We start from the raw sequence: 22,456 nt of genomic DNA, 5'->3' as shown, positions 1-22,456 counted from the left end.
TTGATTGGTCTGGAGGTTCAGATATCCTGCAATGTCTCCTGCACGCCAGGTCTAACTTCACACACCCTTTCTTCGTTGAAGTCATACTCACAGCAGCCTGGAATATTTGGATCCGGTGAAATGGCAGAATTTTCAGAGCTGAGAGAGCTACTTTCAGCGCTTGGAAGTGTAATTTCATCCATGACATTTCCTTGCTTGCTCACAGGGTGAAGGATTGTAACAAGCCGAAACTTTTGGCTTGGATTGATTCTTTGTTGTATAGTAAGTACAGTTAGTTAGCTAATAGGTAGACTCTTTCCCCTTTTGTTTTCCTTCCTTGTATAGTTTGTTATACTTGTACAGTGGATCTTTTTTTAATAAAGGGCTGTGAGGCTTTGCCTCACAGTAAATATTCAAAAAAAAGGTAAAAATGAAAAGTAAAAACATAAATAAAGAAGCACAGAAAACCAAAAACCGATGAAAACCAGCATGGAAAAATTGAAAATAAAACCGTGTGGAAGCTAATTGGAATTGGTTACAGAAACTTGTTAAAGCTGCTCCCCAGGGACCACAATGGGCCGGTTCATGTGGCCCAATCGCCTCACAGTAGGTGAGATTCCTTGGGCCAGGCCTGACAGTTGATCGTTGATACTTCTTCTTTAGCCGAAAAATGACAAGCACGCCGTGGCCCACGCCTTTGCTGACAGTACTGTGCCATTGCATGAAATAGCTCCGCACCGTACGGAACTGGGCTAGAGTACGCCCGCGTACAGCACATAGAAACGACACAACACAATCACTCTGTCGCTCGTACTAGGACGGAGCTGACACGGCCACAGTCGTTGGTACAAATACTCGAGCCGTGCCCGTGTCGCCTGCACTGCGCGCCACGTGTGCTCCGCCGTGTAACGGTAGGAAAAGAAGAGGAGGAGAGGAACCCTCGGATGCCGTCGATCGCCGCACGCTTTTGGGGTTCTTGACCGGACCGGAGGCCGCATTGCACACGGCTTGAGCTGGCTTCCAGAGGCACGTCGTGAGTCAGTCGTCAGTTTTTCCTAGCTGGCAACAGCAAGAAGACCGGGCGCGTGCGTACGCAGTGGCACCTACCAACACACACGGCCACAGCACGATCCTCCCCGCTAATCAGCAGGGAGTCACACAGTAAGCATGGCCAGCCAATCATCCCAACTGCCAGAGTTGGACGGGACACGTCAAGAGTCCACCACGGCATGCATTGCCACCAGGCCACGCTCTTTTTCCTCCCCCTACACACAGCATTTCGTCACCGGTACAGTAGTGATGGAGCAGGTGGTAATGGATGGATGGAGGGGAGGTTCTAGACTGTGCCCGTGTGTAGTGTAGGGTGGGTCCCATATAGTATGTTTCGAAATTTGAACGGAGTGGAGTGGATTAGTAGTGATGAGTGGTGGCAGTACATGACATGACGACTGCATATACATTGCATACATACATACAGTGGTGCGGTTAAGAAGCAGACGAAACAAATACTCCAACTCTCTCAATCAAGAAGAAAAGAATTCACTCACTCACCCTTCGGCTCAGTTCAGTAATCAGTAAGTAATTAAACTTACACACAACCCCTTCTCCTGCTGTCACTTTTTACACTAGCCTATCTCTCTCTCTCTTGGCGATCTCGGATTCTCGGTGTGCGTGGCCCCACCGGGCGGTGTCGGAGAGCGGGCGCCGCCGGGACCCTCTGAAAATCGGCGGTCAAAACCCTCCACCACCAAAGCCTTCCGTCCGGTCCGTCTCTCCCACCCAGAAAAGCACCAGCGGCTCACACCACCATGTCGCAGCGTTGCATCCTTGGCAGCCGCATCAGCAGCGGCGGCGCCGACGGCTCGTCCACGCCCTTGGCGGTGGCGGTGGCGTCATCGCCGTGACCGTGTGATGTCTGGTCGGCGAGGAAGGCGCGGATGGCGGCGAGGCCAGGGCCGCGGACGTCGCGCTCCCAGGATGCCGACTCGGCGGCCGGGCCGGCGCCGGCGAGCCGCGCGCGGATGGTGGCGGAGGCGTCGAGGCGGCGCACGGGCCAGCCCCAGGCGTCGGCCATGCGCCGGATCTTGGACACCTGCGCCGTGGCGAGGAGCCTCGTGTTGGCCTTGATGTCGTCGACGGCCGCGCGGAAGCTCCTGCGCCCGGCGAGGTACTCGCCCAGCTCGGGCACCCCGATGGCCTTGCCCAGCCCGGGGGCGTGCGCGGCGCGCTCCTGGGCGGTGGTGGCGGCGAAGTACTCCCGGAGCTCCTCCACCATGCCGGCGCCCACCATGTCGTCCACGCGCCGGTCCAGGTACTCGGCGAGGAGCGCCTCCTCCACGTCCACCCAGAGGAGGCAGCAGGGGTACCGGAGCGCCGGGCGGTAGCAGCGGTCGAGGGAGAAGGGGTCCTCGGGGAGCGCGTCGTCGTCGGCGTCGGGGAGGTCGGCGAGGAGCGCGTGGATGAGGGAGTTGGAGCCGCCGGCGACGACGGGCAGCAGCCCCCTGGCCGCGATCGAGGCGACCTTGGCGGCGGCGAGGGAGCGGAAGGAGGAGGGCGGGAGCGCGCCGGCCTCGGGGGGGACGGCGCCGAGCAGGTGGTGCGCGACGCCGCGGCGGTCGGCGAGGGGCACCTTGTTGGTGGTGACGTCGAGGCCTTGGTAGAGCTGGATCTTGTCGGCGTTGACGACCTCGCCGCCCAGCGCCCGCGCGGCGTCGATGGACAGCTTGGTCTTCCCGGTGCCCGTGGCGCCGACGATCACAACCAGCCGCGGCCTCCCCTCCTCCCACCCCGATCCGCCGCCGCCGCGGGAGGAGGAGGAGGAGCAAGAAGACGAGGAGGAAGAAGAAGAGGTCATTGCCGCGGCGCGCCAGATCCGCAATGGGCGGCGGCGGGGGCAGCGGGAAGTGGCGAGCGCTCCTCCTCCGCGCGCGGCGGTGGTGATGGTGGTGGTAATAACCCGATTAGCGAGGGTGGTCATGTGGCTAACGCGGCAGCCAGGGCCCCGAGGGATCCTGATTAGCCGGGAATCACCCTGTGTTTGTCCTTTGCAAAATACGCCTCCCGCTCTCAGCCCCGACCACTTTATTACGGACCCTAATCGCTCCGGCCGTGGGTGGAAACAGAATTTGCGCGCAGCGGGAGTTTGATTTTCTGTTTTGCCGCGCGGCCGATCCTGCTTTTCCCGGCGTTTTTCTCTACGGGTTTTGGGGGGGTTTCTGCTGGGGAGACGCCGAGATGGGGGTCTGTGGGCAGATCGCCGCGGCTGCTGCTGCCGCCCGTGTATATATACCGGAGAGCGGCGGAGGGAGGCGGCAGTGGATGGGATTTTGCTTTGGAGGCAATGTCGTGGCAACGATGGACATGACAGCAGTGCAGCACACGTCGGGGATCTTAATTTAAACAAGAAACAAAAACACTTGGGTCTGTTGTGTTTTGTTTTGCTGGGGCTTGGGCCATCTCACAAATGATTGCGTCCGGGTCATGCGTCTTGGGCCGCAGGGAGGCAGCTTCTGCGACCAAAACGTCGTACCCCGCCGGTACTATGCGGAGACAGGCGGTTAAAATAAGCGGGAACATTCCGTCCAGGTCGGGCGTGCGGTGGCCGGTGTCGCATGTCCCGGCGCCCGGAGCTGTTGAACCGGCCTCGCCTGTTCCCGGCGAGAGCACGCACGCACGGCACGGCACGGATGTCCCCGCCCGGCGAGAGCAAGGCGTGGGAACAGCGCTGCTGATTCGGGGCGGGCCAGTGTGCCCACTTGGGTGGTGCCACCCCTGGTGTCGTGTCGGGTCCGCGTGCCTGCGCTGCGCACGGTCCCGACGAAATTTTGTTCGGTTCCCGGATCGATCCAGCCCAAGTTGGCATGGAGGTCGCCGCTTTCCCCGGCCGGGTCGGCCTCTCCCGCGTTCGCACCGCAATATGCCGCTCGTTTTCCCGCCATCTCGAGGGCGACGGGCAACGTTCGCCTTGGGATGCTTCGGTTTTGTTTGCGGTGCAAGCAAAGGCAACGCACCGTCGTACGGTGCGGTGGTGCGACCTGGGTTGGCTGGGTCCTCGCCGTCGGTCGCTCGGTCGGTGACGGTGATGGATGCCGTTTGCGTTTGACCTGGCCACATGCATGGTCCACTCCGCTGGCGGATCGGACCGGACCGGACCGGACCGTATCACATCCTCCACCGCACCGCCGGGGCGAGAGGTCCAAATCAGCCGACGACCTTCGCTTGCCACTGGTGGATGGATTCGTACACGTCTCTCTGGGCAACCTTTCTTTTCTTCCTGCCATCCTATACGTTTCCCTCGCCCGTCTTCTTACCCCTGCATGTCTAGGGAAAACACTTGTCATTTCACCATCGAGAGAGATATGCAAGTAGAAAAAACGTGACTCCCTCCATCTAGAAATGCATGCATAAACTCCCACGTTTCTTAAGATTGTAAAGTTCAAACAAAAACGTGAGTCCCTCCTCTAGAAATGCATGCATAGACTTCCACGCTTCCTAACATTGTACACGTACAAGTCTTCAAAACAACTAATCCCTGCATCTATACTCTAGTCTAGTCTAGACTATCATCTTATTAGGTCAAGAATATTATTTTGCAAAAAAAAACATTATTTTATTAAGAAAAAAGGGGGAAACTATTCTCCATGGTAGAGGAAGGAAAATAGTGTTGATTTTGCATGTAGAGGAAGGAAGTTGCTTTTTGTACCCATGGCAAATTTATATCATGGTATATTCGGGGTCCTATAAAGACATACAAAAATTACATTTTTGTACCATGGCAAATTTACTTTGTACTCCCTTTGTCCCATAATATAAGAGCGTTTTTTACACTACTTTAACATACATGGCAAAATTACTTCAATCGGTCATGGCAAATTTACTTTTTACTTTTTCATGCAAACTTTTACTTTTATTGTCATGGCAAATTTACTTTACAACCATGCAAAAATATTACTTTCATCGTTCATGTGAACGTTTGCTTTCATAACACCATGGTAACTTTACTTTATGAAACAAAATTTATGGTGCACTTTTATGTTCTACATGATGCCAAATTTAATCCACATTTTTTGTGTCTTCATGTATGTAATTAAAATACCTTATAAATTAAATCCACTTTTTTTTCCAGCGAGTACATATGCAAAGTTATATAAAATTATCTTTTGGGCCATTGCAAAAAGAAAGTTGAGCATGATTTTTCTTTTTTTGCTTTTAAAGACGATGGCAAAAACAAATCCATGGGCTATGGCAATTTTCTTGTTTGAACCATGGATTTTTTTACTAAACAATCCATGGTATCTTGTTCTTCATTCTCTATCATGTCAAATATACTTTTCTTTATTTTTAGACCTCGGCAATTTTTTCCATAGCATGGCAAAAACTGGGCTTCATTAATCACATCAAAAAATGGCGAAAACTGGCCTTTATTAATCACAACAATAACTAGGATTTGTTTCCCCTTTTTTATTAGTCACAGAAAAACTGACCTTTCTTTTCTGGGGGGAGGGGGCATTGGATCACGCTGGAAGCTGGTCGAAGCGAACATTTTCGTTCGCTCAAATGATGAGTTCCCAGGATATCTCCATATCAAACGTCAGTGCCATATTAGGGTCCATCTATAAATAAAGGAAATATACTAACCCCCACATCTAGAAGTACAGAGACCCGCATGTTTCTTCATAACGAGCATTCTGCTCAAGAGGAAGGGCGGTAGTAGAGGCATCATTGTGAGATAAAACAATTATGGTCTGCTATATGGAAGCTGAAAGTATTACCAAAAATTCGGGTCTTCTGGTGGCGTGGCGTGCATAGAGGGGCATACTACCGGATCTTATGACACTAAAACACTGTCATATCAAGGAAATCGACAGTTGTGATATGTGTGAGGCGATGGGAGAGGACCTGATGCATACTTTGATTTCATGCTTGCATGCTCAAATGTATTGGGATGCAGCAAAAGGAAGTTTTTCATTTGAAACTGCCTTTACTCCACCCGCTGATGTGGGTGAAAGATATTACATTGCACAAGATATTCACTGATCAAGAGTGATTTCAAGTCATCACAATTATGCATGCCATTTGGACTGCTTGAAATAAATGGACTCATGTCCATGAGACTTCTGATCCAAAATAGGCATTGAAGTGGCTAGGGACGATCTTGCCATGATCGCTTTCCTTGTGCTCGGTACTAACATATTTACTAGCCATTGATGGAGACCACATGAAGCAGGTTGGATCAAGATAAACACTAATCGGGCACTGGATGTTGAGGCCCGTAAGGGAGGTGGGGGAGGTGTGGCGCGATCTCACCTTGTCTTCGTTGGTGCTTGAAGTAAACCTCTCCCAATCCCGGGTGTGACACACCCACTGGTCAGCAGACGCTCGCCCTTCGCGAGGGAGTGATTTTTGCTTAGGTTTTGGGGTCCTCGCAGGTGGAGATGGAGACGAACTACTTAGCGGTAGTGAACCTTTGGTCACGGCGCAATAGCGATCACTCTGTCGTAGAGCATATCCTTGATGAGATAGGGAGAAGCATCATCATTTGCTTCTTTTGTCGGTTCCGCTTGTTGGTAGGGAAGCTAACTCTGCAGCAGACTAATGTGCTAAGCTAGCATGTACACTTGATCTGTCTGATTTGTTGGTTGTCTGAGAGCCCAGACTTCCTTGTTCAATGCCTAAGGGTGATTGTAACTAAACTTTTGTTAAGTAATAAAGCTCCCTAATTTTGACGCGAGAAAAAAGATAAAAAAAGGCTAAACACACGAACGTTTTACAGGGTTGTTATGGAACATTCCAATAATACTCTCCCCCCTGATTTTCACCCGGGTGGGGCCTCAGCCTCCCCCTTAATCCAATTAAAAAGCGTCAGGTCAATCTCAGTTCGTAGTCCTTAAGTAATCTTCCGTTGATGTAGCATTCCTCATAAAAGATTGTACACATACAAGTCTTGATAATACTAAACATTGCATCTAAAAAAAGTTTCGGTTCTATATCAAATAGTTCATGAATAATCAAGTTAACCCTCAGTCAAAGTTAAATCTTCATATAGTGTGTTGATGGATCCCGCACATCTTCCTCGCCAACTTTATTATGGAAGGCTCCGTTTTGACCCCAAATGCAGGTTATTCTCTCTGCCCATCTTGCATAATAGAATCCTCGTGATATGTATGATGGTTATGAGTGGATGAACCTTCATATGGTCAATCTTGCCCGAGGGCCTCAAGACCGCCTCTCGTTTTGTGTAGAGATTGCCCCTTCACTAGGGAGGTTTTGCAAGTCGTTCTCTGATGGGCGGACTATCAACTCCTTTGTGGTGCATCGTTGGCACCTTCCTTTGATCAATGTTTGGTTGGAGGCGGCTCTAAACCACGCTAACAAGAACCTTACGCAGAGTGCATGGCTTGCTAATTCATAACGCCGTGCGAAATGCACATAATGAGAGGAATCTTCGTATTTTTTCAGAGGTGAGGGGGCGGGAGGGTAATTTACGCTGAAAGTTGCCCACCTGGCTTTTGAGGACATATCCGGGGGGACCTTGCATTCGGTTTGTTCGTCGTTAGGTGTTGTGAACAGCTACGGGCGGTAGTTCTGCATCAATTGATGACATTTTCCTTTTCAAGAACATATGATTTGATAAAAATAAAACAAAGAGCATACCATTCGTTAACGACAACCCAGTAAAATGTTTTGTTTCGATGTTTCTATGAAGGAAGCCATCACCGACTGCTTTTTGTTTTTTGTTGTCTGTGGTTGTTTTCAAGAAAACGTTTTTGTCCGTTGATACAATGTTCAGTGACAAATAAAAAATTAAATCATCTATTTGGACAGAAATTTCGGCGAGGAGCGTGGATGAAAAGCAGGAATTGACACAAAAGGAGTCATCAACGCGGCAGTAACAAAAATTACTAGACGATGAGTAGTCGCTTTTCCGACGGCGGGCGATCCAAATGAATGCGTGCAGGAGGCCTTGGATTCCGTGCGTTGAAGGGAGCGAGCTATAGCAGGCTCGCTGGCCATTGATCGGCGTGCAGAAGCCTCTTCCCCCATAGACAGATCACGGACGGTAGATGCCTATCCTCCCAACAAAAAAAGCAAAGGAGTCTGCGCGGAAGAATCTGGATTTCTCCGATGAGCCCCCGAAACGATGCTACGCTACGCACGGACCCATCACTTCGTGTTTTCCCAGGACACTACACAGTCATTCATTCGTTCACGTGGATGCCCAACAACTATTCATTCGTGCACCCGTACGCCGTAGCTGCAGCCTGCAGGCAGCCACTCAGGCAGTGAGGGAGAAGCAGGGTATCGTGCTGCTTCTCGTCCTTTGGGTGGTACACTCACCGGGGCCCAGACTACGCAGGCTCTCGGCCATGTGTTCCTTTCTGCTACGCAAGACAAGTCCCCAAGCTTCTTTCTACCGGTGGTCCGACCCTGGCTTGTACCGGAGTGTTTTTTTACAGTAGCACGTCGTTTTCACTTTCAATGAGATTTGGATGATTTTTAACACATCTAGTTGTTTTTTAAAAATGTCACATCTAAGCTCCTATAAATAACGCAGCAACAAGGAACAAAAAAAAGTTAAGACAAAAAAAATAGACCACAAACATAATGGACACAAGGTTAGATGTGACATAATTATGTCACATCTATATGTGTCCTAGACAGAACCTTTCAGTATTTGTGTTTCGGCCAAAATATCTCAGTCATTTCAGTCGTACACAAGAACTCAAATATTCTCAAAAATATTTTTAAAGTTTTCAAAAAAAAAAAATTGAATTTCAAGTGAATCTTTCAGTCCTTTGGCTGAAATGCAAACTGAAATTTGGTAATTTCAGTGGGTGCTGAAATATTTCTCGAACAGAAATTTAAAACCATGGGACTGCACAAGTGATGTGGTTATTGTTTTAATTTAGAGTATAGTATACTACTTTACTTGCACGACGGCGACAAAATAAACCCAACTATAAAGTGGAATATTAGGTAATTCATTCTACAGCATCATACAAGATGATGATGCAAGTAGCAAGATGAGATATGCGAGGACTTGTGCCTGTTGACCTTTCGAGGGCCGACAAAACATGGTACGTACTACCGCACTTGCAAGAAGCAGCATCCGTCACGCGGAGAACATTTGAAAATATTACGTAAACTTGGCTGGAAACCAGATTGGGCATATCTAGCACGGTATCAAAATCCGGTGGGAAAAGGAGAGAAGAACACCAAAGCCAAGGTTAAAAAGGCCTCCAAGTTGGAACCTGGAGGCAAATCTAGTACCGCTACTATGGATTAGGTAGGGTACACAGTCAAAATGCGCACAGTACACAATTAGTCGTGAAGAGAGAATGCAAATGTTCATACGCCACAAATTAAGTACTCTCTCCGTTCCAAATTACTCGTCGCAGAAATTGATGTATCTAGAACTAAAATACATCTAGATACATCCATACCTGCGACAAGTAATTCGGAACGGAGGAAGTAGTTATTAAGCATTGTTCAAAAATCTCCAAAGTGGGATATTTACGCGTGCGTGCGGGGAATATTTGTGGTGTTTGGCAGACAAATTCTGCTATACCAAAATTCATGTGGAAAGACGGTGGCCGTACACCGGATCCGATCATACGAAAAGTGAGAGATATGATGCGATCACGGATGTAGCTAGGCCTTGCTTTGATGTTCATCAGTAGTAGAGAATATATGGTGCATGGTATTTATGCATGTGCTGCTTTTTAGCCATGGATCCAAGTGATAAAGCACGCATCGCCAAAAAGGAAGTACTATGGCTATGATTCCTTGCGGCCCAATTTGTTTTGTGCGGCCAATCCAATATGGAATGGAATCAGGATGTGAATGTCAGTGTCTTCTCGTTGCAAGATCGTCGCTCACGTGACTATCACTGGGACACGTTTAGAAAATAATTCCTCTGCCTTAGCTCAACTATATATGAATGTCTTATCAGGATTTCACCTTTGTTGTTGTTGTTGTTGTTGTTGTTGTTGTTGTTGTTGTTGTTGTTCTGATTGGAGCGTAGTTTCTGTCTGACTAAACTCAGAACAGTGTCCCAACCGTGGAAGCACCAAAGATCCGAGTACCAGCCCCGTCGATGGAGGGGGCCAAGATGGGCGACCGCACAGGGCCCCCCAAAATTTGGGGCCCCAAATTACCAGGTATTAGGCTTAGGTGATTTAATCCACCAGCAGCTAACCAAGCAAAGGCCTAGGAAAAGCGTATAGAGAGCCCACGCAGCAGCAAAGCCAGCCCACAGGTCCTCGTACATCTATCGACCTGTCATCGATCGCTAACCCTAAACACAACACGCCGATCGGCTTTGCTTCCGCCAATCGCCGAGGACGCCGTCGTCTGCTGACTGCCTTCCACCGATCGGCCAGGACGCCGTCGTCTGCTGACTGCCTTCCCCCTCCATGGCTGCCCCCAGTCCTCCAGTACTAGTCTACTAGGTATAAATGTCTCATCTGCTTAAGCCCATCCCTCTCTTTGATTACTAATACTTGATTAAGCTTGACCTCCCCGATGCTAAGTTAGGAGTAGATGAGTAGGTTAATATTATTTGTCCACGGCGCTAGGTATTGGTACTCCAGGCTGGCACTAAATTAGGTTGACAGGGACCGAATTAGGATGAAATTGAGATTGTCCATGGAATCTTTGTCATGAATTTATTTGTCAACAAAGCCAAGTTAGGAGTAGTATGGAATTAACTTTGTTCCTGATCAGTGGTAATAAAGTGAGAATTTGTTTTAGTTATATTAGTTCTTCTATCGTGTGAAAATTTTGAAATAATTTTAGGCCCTATTTTGATTTTTGCCCCGGGGCCCCGAATTTCTGGAGACGGCCCTGCCAAGTACGTAGAGCTCCAATCCAGCCATACAAATTATTTTTGGGAGATGTCTTTTTTTCGAAAAGGAGAATTACCCCCGGCCTCTACATCAAACGATGTGCACAACCATATTTTAGGGACATGTTTGGTTACATCATATATTATTATCGACTTTGGGTGATCACCAACTCAAAGCTTACACGGATGGAGACGTGCGTATCCAGGATAGATAGATAGATATATGAATCTGTTCGACGTACGTAGCAATGTAGCATCTGCCCTAGCTTCCACTTGCTGAAAGCAGCTCTTCGTTCTTCATTTTTATTATTTGATGGGATGGTGAAAGCTCTTGTTAACGACAAGCACACGGAACAAACTAAAATTACATGTCTGATTGAATAATAATTTCCGGTACGTGTCTATGTCTCACCTCTGCATCACGCATGCGTAATTCAGTTAAGATGACAAAAGTTGCCGATATTTTCTTCCTTTTGAAGTTTTGGGTACTTAATAATTTAGCTAACCGATCGATGGATCGATGTCACGTACGCATGCGTGCGTGCGGGCTGCAGTTGAAGCCATTAATTTACAATCTTGTATGCACCGTCATGTCCCGTAAATAGCAATATTTATCTGACAACTGTCCAGTGTTATGCTAGTATACATTATATATGTGCATCGATGCAAGCAGCTAAGCTAAGCCAAGCGTGCCCGGATTAGAATATGGAGGTTGCTAATGGCTTGTGACGGCAATAGATCGCTTTGCCTAGTTAACTGTGGCCATCATTCCCTAAGTGTCGAGCGTACACTGGCACTCATCTATTAGAAAAGAAGATGCATAAGCTTTTGAATCAAGTTGGAGCTAGCGTGACCGATTTAGCTGATTGGTAACCGGCAAAAGGAGCATATAGTGTATATTATCCTTCTGAGGGCATTATTTAGAAGAAAAAAAGGCTAAAGATTTGTGATATTTCACTATCAAGGACAAGCGGTTTAAGTACAGGCAAGCGTCTCTTCTTTCTTGATGTGGGAGAAGATAGTGGTAGGCATCACGAGCCTGTTCCGGAAGACCCTAGCATTACGCTCATTCCAAATTTCCCAAGAGACCGGCATGATGATTGAAGCGGCGGATTTAGAAAGGTAGCATTGCGGTCTGAGACCGCCTCCCACCGTCAAAGACAGAGTCAAGGTACTACCAAGAAGCAGGGTTAAGGGCATCTCCAATGCTGGGCGCTTGGAGAGGCGCCAGGGATTTTTTTCTGCTGATATCCCGGTCGATGGGCAGTTGGAGCTGTCAAATCCTGGCATCGGAGGTTGCGTCGGACGCTTCCTTCCTTTTCTCCCTCGCATGGGCCGCATAGTCAGTTTAATTAACGTACAATTAGCGTCCATGGTTAGCATCTGGCGTTGGAAGGTCAGGCTCTTAGATTTTTCTAATTTAATACTATTATTTTGTTTCCTTCGTAAGCGCCTGGTCAGGCGCCTGGCATTGTAGATGCCCTAAGGTCATTGCCAACCAAGCCAAAGTTTGATCATGTTCCAAACCCGCACGGAGAAGCGGCATTTGAAAATAAGGCGAGACGCGGTCTTCGGATCACGCTTGAAAAGTTGATAGACCCCACAATTTGGCCATCCTTGTCTCTTTCCAGTTGTGCTGATCCCCTGTAGAACTGGTAGTTGTTTACTTACGAGTGCGGCGAATCTGCACCCGGACTCAGCTGCACCCGCGCTCACGGAAAAAATCAAAACAAATACAAAAAAATTCAAAAAATTCCAATTTTTTGTGTGATAGATAATTAGATGCGTGAGGTTCGCTGCAAAATTCAACTCGTTTGGACATTTGAGCGAGTCTGTGCAAAAAAGACAAAATCGGGGTCTGTGAAAAAGTTTACTGTTCACGAACTGTTTTGACCGATTTGTCTTTTTTGCCGAGACCTACTCAGATATCCAAATGAGTTGAAATTTGAAGCGGACCTCACGCATCAAATTATCTACCACAAAAAAAAAAATTCTTGAATTTTTCTAGTATTTTTTTTAATTTCTTGCTGACCGGGTGCAGCTGAGCCTGGGCTCCAGGATGAATTATCGTTTACTTTACCAGTAATGTATACTATATAAAATGCGCGGCTAAGACTCCGGTCAGAAATGATTGGCCACTTAGTTAAGCATAACAAAATCGCCTATCAATGACAGCACGTACATACATGTTTTTTTTTTGGAAGACGAATTATCCAGTTGAGAACACCATTGACTCTCCATGGAAGAAGAAAAGACATGGAAAGAGAGGCGCGCATTATAAAATAGAGTACCAACAAGATGAAGAAAAAGTTTGATGGAACTGGTCAAGTATATATGATCCGGATGAGGCCGGCCGGTCTTAGTATAAGTGGTTGCGTCGGGTCAGTGGAGGCAGCCGTCATCTTGGATGCGTTGGCATGTCCCTGGCCCCATCTCGGAACATCACACATTGCGCACAAAGTTAAACCTATGATGGGTAGGAGGAGCACTGCCGTCTGTTAGTAGTAGACAGTAGACACTGATGCGCTGTGCTGCCCCCTCCTGCGCTTGGACCCGTGTTCTCTCCGGGCAATTGATTTTGTGATCCGTAGCCACCCGCTTTATTATCGGCTCCCTTCGTCTTCTCTGTTTTTCGTCACAAAGAAAAGCATATCACAACATGTCCGTTTTGATCGGAGCAGATAACTCTTAAGTCTCTGTAGGGGTGCTTGCTTGATGACCTGCACTGCATCAACTCTAGCACTCCCTCCGTCGAAAAAAGCCCGCCCTTCAAATGGATGTATCTAGTTAGTGCTAGATACATGTATTTGAGGAACAAGCTTGGGACAAAAAATTTCGGACGGAGGGAGTAGTAGTGAGTAGTTAGAATTCAGTAACCTTTATTGTGACGATAGAGCGGGGAAATTATCTCCAATCTACATTCAGAAGAACGTTCAGTTATCTTGCTCACGTTCCTTTTCATTGAGGCAAAACCCACGGATTATCTTGCCCATGTTCCTTCTCTTAAAACAGAGAATTCAAGCTATGGAGCTCCTGTAGATTCGATCAACCACCCATGCAAAGCCGGTTGGTATATTGATACCATGATCTGGGGTAGGGTAGTAGCAACACAAAAGATGAACCCGGGTGAAGGTATCAGTCAATAATAACAGTAAACTGAGTTCAAAATGCTCAACTTGGGATCGCTTTTAAAAGAATTCTTCCAAACTCACAGCCTCGTAAAACTCCGTAATCACCCAACCATGTTTTTACAAGATCCCTACAGGTTTCTGCATGGCATTTCTTCCCTGTCAACCATTCACAAGAGAACATCATTCAGTATTTTACTGGGCTAGGAGCTCAACCCTCACTCACCTTCCAGATTCTGGTCAAGGTAATACGTGCCTAAAAACATTTTTAGTTAGTACTGTAAGTAATAAATACGATAAAGGAACCCCTGTGTCCACACAGAATCGGTTCTTTAAGAACGAACAGGCTATACCAAATGTTTGTACAGATCCTACAAAGGCTAATCATGAGAGTCGACAACTAGGAAGCGGTCCATCTATCGACTTGCAGCAGCCTATTGATGTGAGGCACTTCTCTGGATGTTGCTTCACATCAAACATACACAGGCTTCAGATCAGGCCTCCCGATATAGCGACCCAGAGAAGGACATGACCGCGCCGCGACCAGTAGTTATAGTTGATCCTCTTGTGCACTGCTGAGGCTGCTGTGTGAAGATGAAACCACACACCATTAACTCTATATTGCTCTATTGTTGGGAACCATGTAGTCCATATTGTGAACACACAAAACAGACTGTCTGAACATCCAAAAAAAAATTCACTGCCGTGGCAGAGCGTGCGATTCCACCTAGTTGTCTTCATCTTCTGAATCTGATTCATCCTCTTCCTCTTTATCGTAGTCCTCCATACCCTGATTTGTTCCACGTAAACATCAGGACATCATTGACCAATGAATGAGATGAACTAGGAAGACATGATACGATAGGATACATAATCATTACCTCATCATAGCCCGTTGTATCGTCTTCACTTTCTGAACCTGATCCATCCTCGTCCTCTTCATCGTAGTCCTCCATGCCCTATTTTGTTTCGCATCACATCAGAAAATCATTAATCGATGAACGAGATGTACTAGGAAGACAGATACGATACATAATGCTAGTGTAAGTATAGTCATATGCCTCACTGACTCTAGTATTATGCAATTTATGTTGCTTCAAAACCAGTTATTATGAAATTCCAGAAGGTTTTGAAGCACAAGTTAATATGAACATGGCTTGGAAGCCAGTGTGGAAATCTTATCTGCTATTGCGTTGCTAGTAAAGTGACAAATAATAATGGAGTGTCTTTTCTACAACTCAAACAACAAATTACTAAATTTGGATGAGACAGTTAGCCAGTTATGGGTGCGGAGGGTATGGCCTAACATAAACATACTGTCTTAATGGACAGAGAATAAGAAAAATTACATACCAAATCACGCTTCATCTTCTTCATATTGATTTCCAGTTGCTCTATATGCTGGCTTAGGGCCTGCATGACAAGTCATGAGTTTAAAGAAAAACAAAAGGAAGTCAACTCTTTTACATGGCAACCTAACATAAGTGAACTTACCTCATGGCGTTGCATTGCAACTGCGCGTTTCAATGCCTTAGCCTTTGTTAAGAGATTTCTAGGCCTTATGTTAATAGGCCTCCTATAATTCTTTCCACGGTAAAAAATAAGTGCATGGCCCTTGGGAACTCTTTCGATTGCAACTAGTATACCACCACTCTCATACTCTAGAAGTCGTGCTGTCTCCTCAACAAACGCCAAGGTCTTTTGCTTTGTAATCAATTTGACAACTTCCCTGTGCTTCCAGTGCAAGTGCATATTTTCAATGACGCCATCAAAGACACCACGGATTCCTAATGTAAATAAAGAGGATAAATCAAGTACTCAATAAAAATGGTTAATCATGTTCTAAGGTGATTGTTCAAGAAACTTACCAACAGGCAAATATGCTTTCATTTTCAGACCAATTCTACGGAAAACAGATCTCTCCTCAGCTGTGATCATTTCTCGGTCATCGGATGGGTTTGCAAGGATCATAGAAGCTTCAATCTTTGATAATAACTTCCCTGCTCTATGTATTTTTGCTTGAGCCTGTATATTTAAAGAAGAAATCAAGGAAGAACAAATAACTAAGGTTACAAGATTATGTCACACTAGCATACCTATAAAAGATAAGCAAACTCAACTTCATAATTACAAGAGCAATACAAAATAAACATTTCAATACAATGATATATACACTGAAAATGAAACATTCCAATTTAAGTGGAAGCCCATTTTGCCTTCTGAAGCTACAGTTCTTATCTAAGAACAACATATATAAATTACTTACAATGGAAAGCTTGTGTTCGAGTCTTCTGAAAAGCTTTTCCTTTTCTGATCTAAAAGACGCTTCTTTCATCTCTTGTTGCTCCTTAGAAGTTACATTTCTTCCCCAACGGGCTTGCGCCTCCTGAAATTCAGCAAGAGTTCCTACAAGAGCATGCCCATCAAAACCATCCTCCGAAGAGTGTTCAATGGAAATGGATCTTCTCTGCTCCTCTAGATTCTGGATATCTTTTGTCAACTCCTCTCTTTCAGCCAAGGCAGCAGCAACAGATGTAGGCAGGAAGTCTTTTCCACGATATATTACAATGTAATATTTATTTCGAAGAAGCAGGGTACCCCCTGTTAGATTCTGGACGTACAAAATTGGGAAAAATTAGCAAATGCATGAGAGCTTGTAGAGGTTACAAAAATAATAGAAGGACGAAAATGATCTTTGGAAACATGCTTTTGAACTCATTGTAAACACCACTAACATGTAACATGGGAATATAATGCTAAAGTGTGCAAGTTCTCAAAGAAAATATGCTCTTATTGAAGCATGATGCTCTATGAGAACACTTCATCAGCAAGACTATTTTATTGGTACAGGATCCAGGAAGCAAGTTCTATTATGTGCAACACGATTTTGCTGCTAATATTTTATGATTCAGTAAGTGCTGGGCATGGTTCAATCCTTTCTACATGTTTACTTGAGCTGAATTCTGATGGTGATTTTTAGGAACTCTTGATATTGCTAATTGCTTTGGTAGTGAAAAGATAAACTTCATAAGAGACTGAAATCAATGAAACTTGTCTTGGACAGTCTTTTAGTTGCACTTATCATGCCTTAAAAGTCTTTAGATGATATTCAGTTGGGACTCAGCTTAGCTACTAAGGACAAAATACAGTCTGATAAGAACAAGAGTTTCCAAGGTCCATTGATACAACTTTTACGAAGTAGCCATGCCTATCAATGAGAGGGAACAACAATAAGATGGTATCCAAACCTTTATTTCGTCTGACATTAGCTTATTATTTGTGTTCTGGATTCCACGTTTGACAGCTATTTTCACCACCAAACTCTTCTCCCAAAGCTTAACAATAGCCGCGGCCAAGCCTTGATGATTCCGGTTTCTCCCTTCAATGAAGATTAGGAAGCAATAAGCAGTTGTTTAATGCCAGCAATAAAAGCTGTGATGAGGAAATGATATTCGCACTATCGAAAAGCAATACCTAGAGCAAAATGACAAGGGAGGTTCCTTGCTAACTTTCGCAAATTAGTCAGCTCTGAGTTGGTAAGGCTTGTGCGCATTCCAGTTGGAAGAACTCTAAATGGCGCTTTATAACCTGGAATTGTTTGAGGCAGCAAGTCGGCATCCACAGGTAAAATTCCTGTTCCCCACCAATCCACGAAACGAGGGCCCAGCTCATCAAGCATTTGATTGAACTCCAGCTCTTCTTCCGTCATGTCCTCTGTATTGTGCAGATCCAATATGGGTGCATTATCATGTTGAGCAGTTAGATCCTTCCCCTGATTATCATTCTCAGCAGTGCTCGAGCCATCGGGGATGAACAATGTACTATCTTCACCCTTCCTCGGTGACGAGGTACCGTCAAAAGGTTGAGATTTCAGAGGCCTCGTGTAATTGCTCCCGCGGTAGACAACCATAACACTCCCAGCCCTCCATATGATCAGCCCTCCTGTCCGCCGCTGATCAATAAAGACTGAACATCAAATTCACTGGAACAAACAGAAGATTGCAAGTCCAATTGCGACAACCAATAATTAGACTGAACATCAAATTCACTGGAACAAACAGAAGATCGCAAGTGCTGCATTATTTGATAATGCAGGGGCAGAGTACCTCGACAAGCTCATGGGCAGTCTTCATGTCGTTGGCGAGGTCCTCGTGGAACTTGAGTCGGACCAGCTCCGACTTCCTCCAGGCGTCGTGGATCTTCTCCGTGATGGCCTGCGTGACCCCGGCCTTGGGCACGGTGATGCGGTCTTTGAGGGTCATGCCCATGCCCCGCAGGCGGCGCAGCTCGACGTCGTCCATGGTGAGCTCCGCCAGCGAGGGCGCCCTGACCCGCTTCCTCTTGACCCCGTCCACCTCCTCGCCGTCGCTCTCCCGGTCCCTCTCCCACGGGAGGACGGCCTCGTCGAGGCCGGAGGCGGCGAACTGGCGGTCGGGGCGCGCCCAGCTGCGGTCGAGCAGGTCGCCGAGGCGCTCCCTGCCGTCGAGCGGGGCGTCGGCGGGGGAGGAGGGCTCGTCGTCGTCGGTGCCGAGGCCGAGGTTGCGGAGGCGGTGGACGATGCGGTCGATGGAGGTGGAGGGCGCGTGGCCCGGGGAGGGGGCGGGCGCGGGCGCGGGCGCGGAGGGGTCGGCGGGGGCCCACTTCTGCATCCATGGCGCGCCGCCGCGGCTGGGCGCGGGAGGGGCGCGGTTGCGGCCGGACGAGGAGGGGGCGGCGGCGGCGGCGGCGGTGGGGGAGGCGGAGGAGGAGGCGGGGCGGGAGAGGGAGAGGAGGCGGAGCGGGAGGAGGGGGCGGGAGGAGAGGCGGAAGGAGTGGTGGAGGGGGAGCTCGGAGAGCGCCATGGTGGTGGCGGTGGTTGGTTGACCCGTGTGGGTGGGGGTGAGGGTTTGGCCTAGCGCGGTGGCGCCATGGATGGGGGTGAGAGGTTTTGGGCCGGCTTGGTTCGGTGGCGGATAAGGCGGAGGGGAAAGGGAAACAGGGTGGGGATATTTTTTTAGCGGGTTTGGGCTTTTGTGGATTTAAACGGGTTTGAGCACCTGCTTGCGACGTTTGTCTAAAAAAAAACCTCTTTGCGACGTGGGCAGTTCAGAACGAGTGGGAAAAAAAAAGCCACCGAGCCTGCCAGAAAATTGGAGAAGGTTTCGAAGGCTTGTGTGAACGTGATTGGAGATGGTACCAACTCTTACTGGTTGATGAGCAAAGACTGAAACCAAGGACCCCCTCGGGCGGCACGGGTGAACCCTAACCGCCACCCAGCAGGGCCCCCTCCGCCGCCCTCCTCCGCGTCGTCGCTGCCGGAGGGCCGGCCGGCGAAGCCGCGCCGGACCCCAGGATGGTGGCGGCGGGGCGGATCTGACGCGCTGCACCCCCTCCTCCCAGAGCTCCCACCCATGGCGGCGCGTGCTTCTTCCCCGAGCTCCTCCCGTGGCCACGCGAGCACACACCCCCTTGGTCGCTGGCTGCTCCGGTGGATGCCGTGTGGCTGCCTTCGGGGCCCTTCCTCGCGCCATCATGCGACCGCGTCCCTCCCCTGGTCGGGATCTGGAGCTCTGTCCACTGGCCGGCTGCGACGTTCCCCGGCCAGCTGCGGCTCCTCCGGCGGCCGGGCGCACCCACTGCCATGCGGCTCCTCTCCCCCACCCCTCGCGAGCATCGGGTCGGCCCCCCTCGGGCGACGGCCTTGGAGGCGCGGGCGGGATTTGGCTGCGCGCGTGCTCATCACCACATTCCGAGTTATTTACCCAAAACCACCACACTTGAGGCTAGGGTAACAACTTGGTACCATATTGAAGGTAGGGCACAAAAACCACCGGAAATGCGTCTAACCTGTAACACAAAGCATTGATTGTCTGATAAGCTCACGCAAACAGCTAAACTGACAAGTTGGCCCCACTTGTCGGGCTGACGTGGCAAGGACTAAATGCAAAAAATAGATTAACCAATTTCCATGGCAAATGAGCTGGCAGAGGAGGCGTGGGTCCCACGTGTCATCCACTCTTCTCCTTCTTCCTCCTCCCATCTCTCTCTCCCCCCGACGCCACCTCCTGGAGCTCTGTCGTACGGGCGCACCGCCAGTGGCGGGGCCCTGACCGCAGGCAAGAATGGAGCCCCGACGCGGACAGGGGAGGACTACTCGCAACAAGCATCTTGGCGGCGAGCTCGCTCTGGGCGCAGGCGACCTCGCGTCGTCGCCGCCATCCCCGGCGGATCCATGGGCATCCTTCTGTCCGGGCGTGAGAACCGCCGCTGGTGCTGGAAGGAGAGGCGGACGAGCCCCCCTCCCCCGCGGACGCCACCTTCCGGAGCTCAGGCGTATCCGTGCGTCCGAGGTCAGCCATGGCTGACGACCAAGGTCAGCGCGGGAACGAGCTGCTGCCGGATCTCGCGGGAGTTATGCTGGGCGCGTGTACGTGCGTGCGTGCTCGTGGAGTGGAGCGCGGGTGTAGGTGCGTGCGTGCTCCTGGCGTGCAGGTATGTGTTTGCTCGTGTTCGGCTGCCATGGCCATGGCGGCCATGGAGCTCTCAGCTCGCACGGGCATTGATAGCTCGGGCCTCCACGCCGATGGGAGCGACGTCGGGCTACGAGGCCTCACCCCCGCCCCACCACGGTGCTCGCCGTTGTGGGCATAGTCGCCGGCGTCCGACCGCCCACAAGCTGCTCGATGTAATGTCGCATAGAAAAAAAAGGATGAAGATGATCATGTAGTTACAAATAGGCAGGGTCCGCGTCTCATTTGCCACCTCAGCTGGTCAAAGCTTTTTTTATGCTTGGTCTTTGCCACATCAGCTCTGACAGGCGGGCCCCACCTGTCGGTTTCACTGTTTTCGTGACCAAATTCGAGCGTCAGTGCTCCGCGTTACGCATTAGGCTCATTTTCGGTGTTTTTTGTGCCCTGCATTCAATGTGGTACCAAGTTGTTACCCTAGCCCCAAGTGTGGTGGTTTTGGGTAAATAACTCCCACATTCCCCACCCCCCGGCAGGGGCGAGTTCTGCTCGGCGGACATGGACCTGCGCCCCTTCCTGTGTCCATGGTCGGCCGGGGCGGCTCAAGGCCCGGCGCACCTTGGGAGCTGCGCTCCTTCCGACTCCCTTGGCTCGCCGGTGCCTCGATGCCTTCACACCCCCACCCTGTTGGTGATTTGGTTGGCCGTCCATCCCGGTGCGCCTTCGATTCCGGCATACTCCGGGAGCCGCGCCCCCTTCCGGCTCCTTGGTTCGTCGACGTCCTTGCTGCTCCGGTCCCGGCGACTTGGATCTGCGCTACCTTCCGGATCCTGGTTTGCTCGGGCCTCCGGCCACCGACACATCATCCACCGTCTCTCATTCCGCCCAGCCGCCTACCTGTCCACCTCCGTGCCCTGTCCGTCCCTCCGCCGCTTCGTTGCTCGTGCTTCCAGCGTTGCTCCTCTTCTTGTGGTCATGGTTCAGTCCTATGCCCGACTTCCTCTTCTCCGATTCGTGATACGTTGGCTTGGGATTGCTTGAACTATGGCCAAGGCGAAATCCCTGCATCATTTGCTGGCAGCGGCGACACCTGCGGGTGCCGTACCCTTCTTGGAGGCGCTGTCACGGCCATTATCTGTGCCCCTCCTCGAGCATCAGGGGAAACCATAGGTCCGGTTATCCGGATCGGACGGCGATGGCGTCTCGGCGTCGTTCTCCTTCGTGAAGGCGCTGCCTTGGTTGCTCGTGGCGTCCTGGATTCTGGATCTGGAGATGTTGGTTGACGTGTCATTGCCCTTGCGTCCGTGTCATGTGTTGTACCACATCGTGTACTTGTTCTAACTCCTTCTATCAATGGAATGATACCCAAGCTTTGCGTATTCGAGAAAAAAAAGGTCGATGGTCACCTCCATAAGATCAGGCTTATGATTGATACTCTTAATCAAAACATTGCATAACTTGAGCTTTTGACCCAGGTTGTAGACGATCAACAGGCCATGATTGAGGAGATGAAGGCGAACCATGGTATATGTGTAGATGTTTCATCTGCTCAACGGGCCTAAATTTAGCTCACTGTTTTGTGATTTCCCTAAAGTAGGTAATTAGTGATGGACTCTATCCATTAAATCTCAATCATGTGTGTCAAAATCCAGAACATGAAGCATGTATGCCTATAGCTAGCCCCTACAAAATAGCTGGAGAAAGACAGATCTGTCAGTGAGAAATAAAATTTCAGCCGTGTAAGTTTCCAGCCATATCAATCCTCGCTTTGAAACTTTCGACAGAGATCGATCAAGGAGCTACAGCTGTCTGTCAGGCTCGAGAGCCAGCAGCACAAACGGCAGGTACGTACCGCCAACAACAAGACCAATGATGCCACGTTGGACACTAATGATTTTAGACCAGCGATGACTGACAACATTCGAGATTCGTCGTCTTATAAGAGGAACATGCTTTCTTGTAAGTTTGGACCAAATATTGAATTGCCAAATATTTGAATGAGGATGATGATGCAGATAGCTTGAAATTCATCCTAGTTGGTCGAACAGGGTCGCCGG

The 22,456-nt window shown here is 49.1% G+C and overlaps 2 protein-coding genes across 2 annotated transcripts; both read right to left on the bottom strand.

The window, feature by feature from the left end:
• Nucleotides 1–1,412: 1,412 nt before the first annotated feature.
• Nucleotides 1,413–3,507, bottom strand: LOC109761602 (adenylate isopentenyltransferase-like). Its single transcript, XM_020320417.4, has one exon. It carries the CDS (start codon nt 2,954–2,956, stop codon nt 1,778–1,780), a length of 1,179 nt encoding a protein of 392 aa, XP_020176006.1. The 5' UTR covers nt 2,957–3,507; the 3' UTR covers nt 1,413–1,777.
• Nucleotides 3,508–14,266: 10,759 nt separating this feature from the next.
• Nucleotides 14,267–18,934, bottom strand: LOC109761582 (CRM-domain containing factor CFM3, chloroplastic/mitochondrial). Its single transcript, XM_020320397.4, has 9 exons — nt 18,060–18,934; nt 17,428–17,905; nt 17,202–17,332; nt 16,220–16,564; nt 15,822–15,978; nt 15,448–15,740; nt 15,307–15,366; nt 14,835–14,912; nt 14,267–14,743 (listed from the first exon to the last, which is right to left on the bottom strand). The coding sequence occupies exons 1-9, from the start codon at nt 18,792–18,794 to the stop codon at nt 14,681–14,683; spliced, it is 2,340 nt and encodes a 779-aa protein (XP_020175986.1). The 5' UTR covers nt 18,795–18,934; the 3' UTR covers nt 14,267–14,680.
• Nucleotides 18,935–22,456: the final 3,522 nt, after the last annotated feature.

The sequence above is a fragment of the Aegilops tauschii genome, chromosome 1 (genome assembly GCF_002575655.3).
Source record: "Aegilops tauschii subsp. strangulata cultivar AL8/78 chromosome 1, Aet v6.0, whole genome shotgun sequence".
NCBI classification, from domain to species: domain Eukaryota; kingdom Viridiplantae; phylum Streptophyta; class Magnoliopsida; order Poales; family Poaceae; genus Aegilops; species Aegilops tauschii.
This window is presented reverse-complemented; position numbering and strand designations above follow the sequence as displayed.

Excerpts from the sequence above, each read along its gene's own strand:
- LOC109761602 (XM_020320417.4), bottom strand. The coding sequence starts at position 2,956 with ATGACCACCCTCGCTAATCGGGTTATTACCACCACCATCACCACCGCC.
- LOC109761582 (XM_020320397.4), bottom strand. The coding sequence starts at position 18,794 with ATGGCGCTCTCCGAGCTCCCCCTCCACCACTCCTTCCGCCTCTCCTCC. Across the intron at positions 17,906-18,059 it reads CTGCCCATGAGCTTGTCGAG|CGGCGGACAGGAGGGCTGAT; the intron begins GTACTCTGCCCC and ends TTTATTGATCAG. Across the intron at positions 15,979-16,219 it reads TCGAACACAAGCTTTCCATT|GCTCAAGCAAAAATACATAG; the intron begins GTAAGTAATTTA and ends TTAAATATACAG.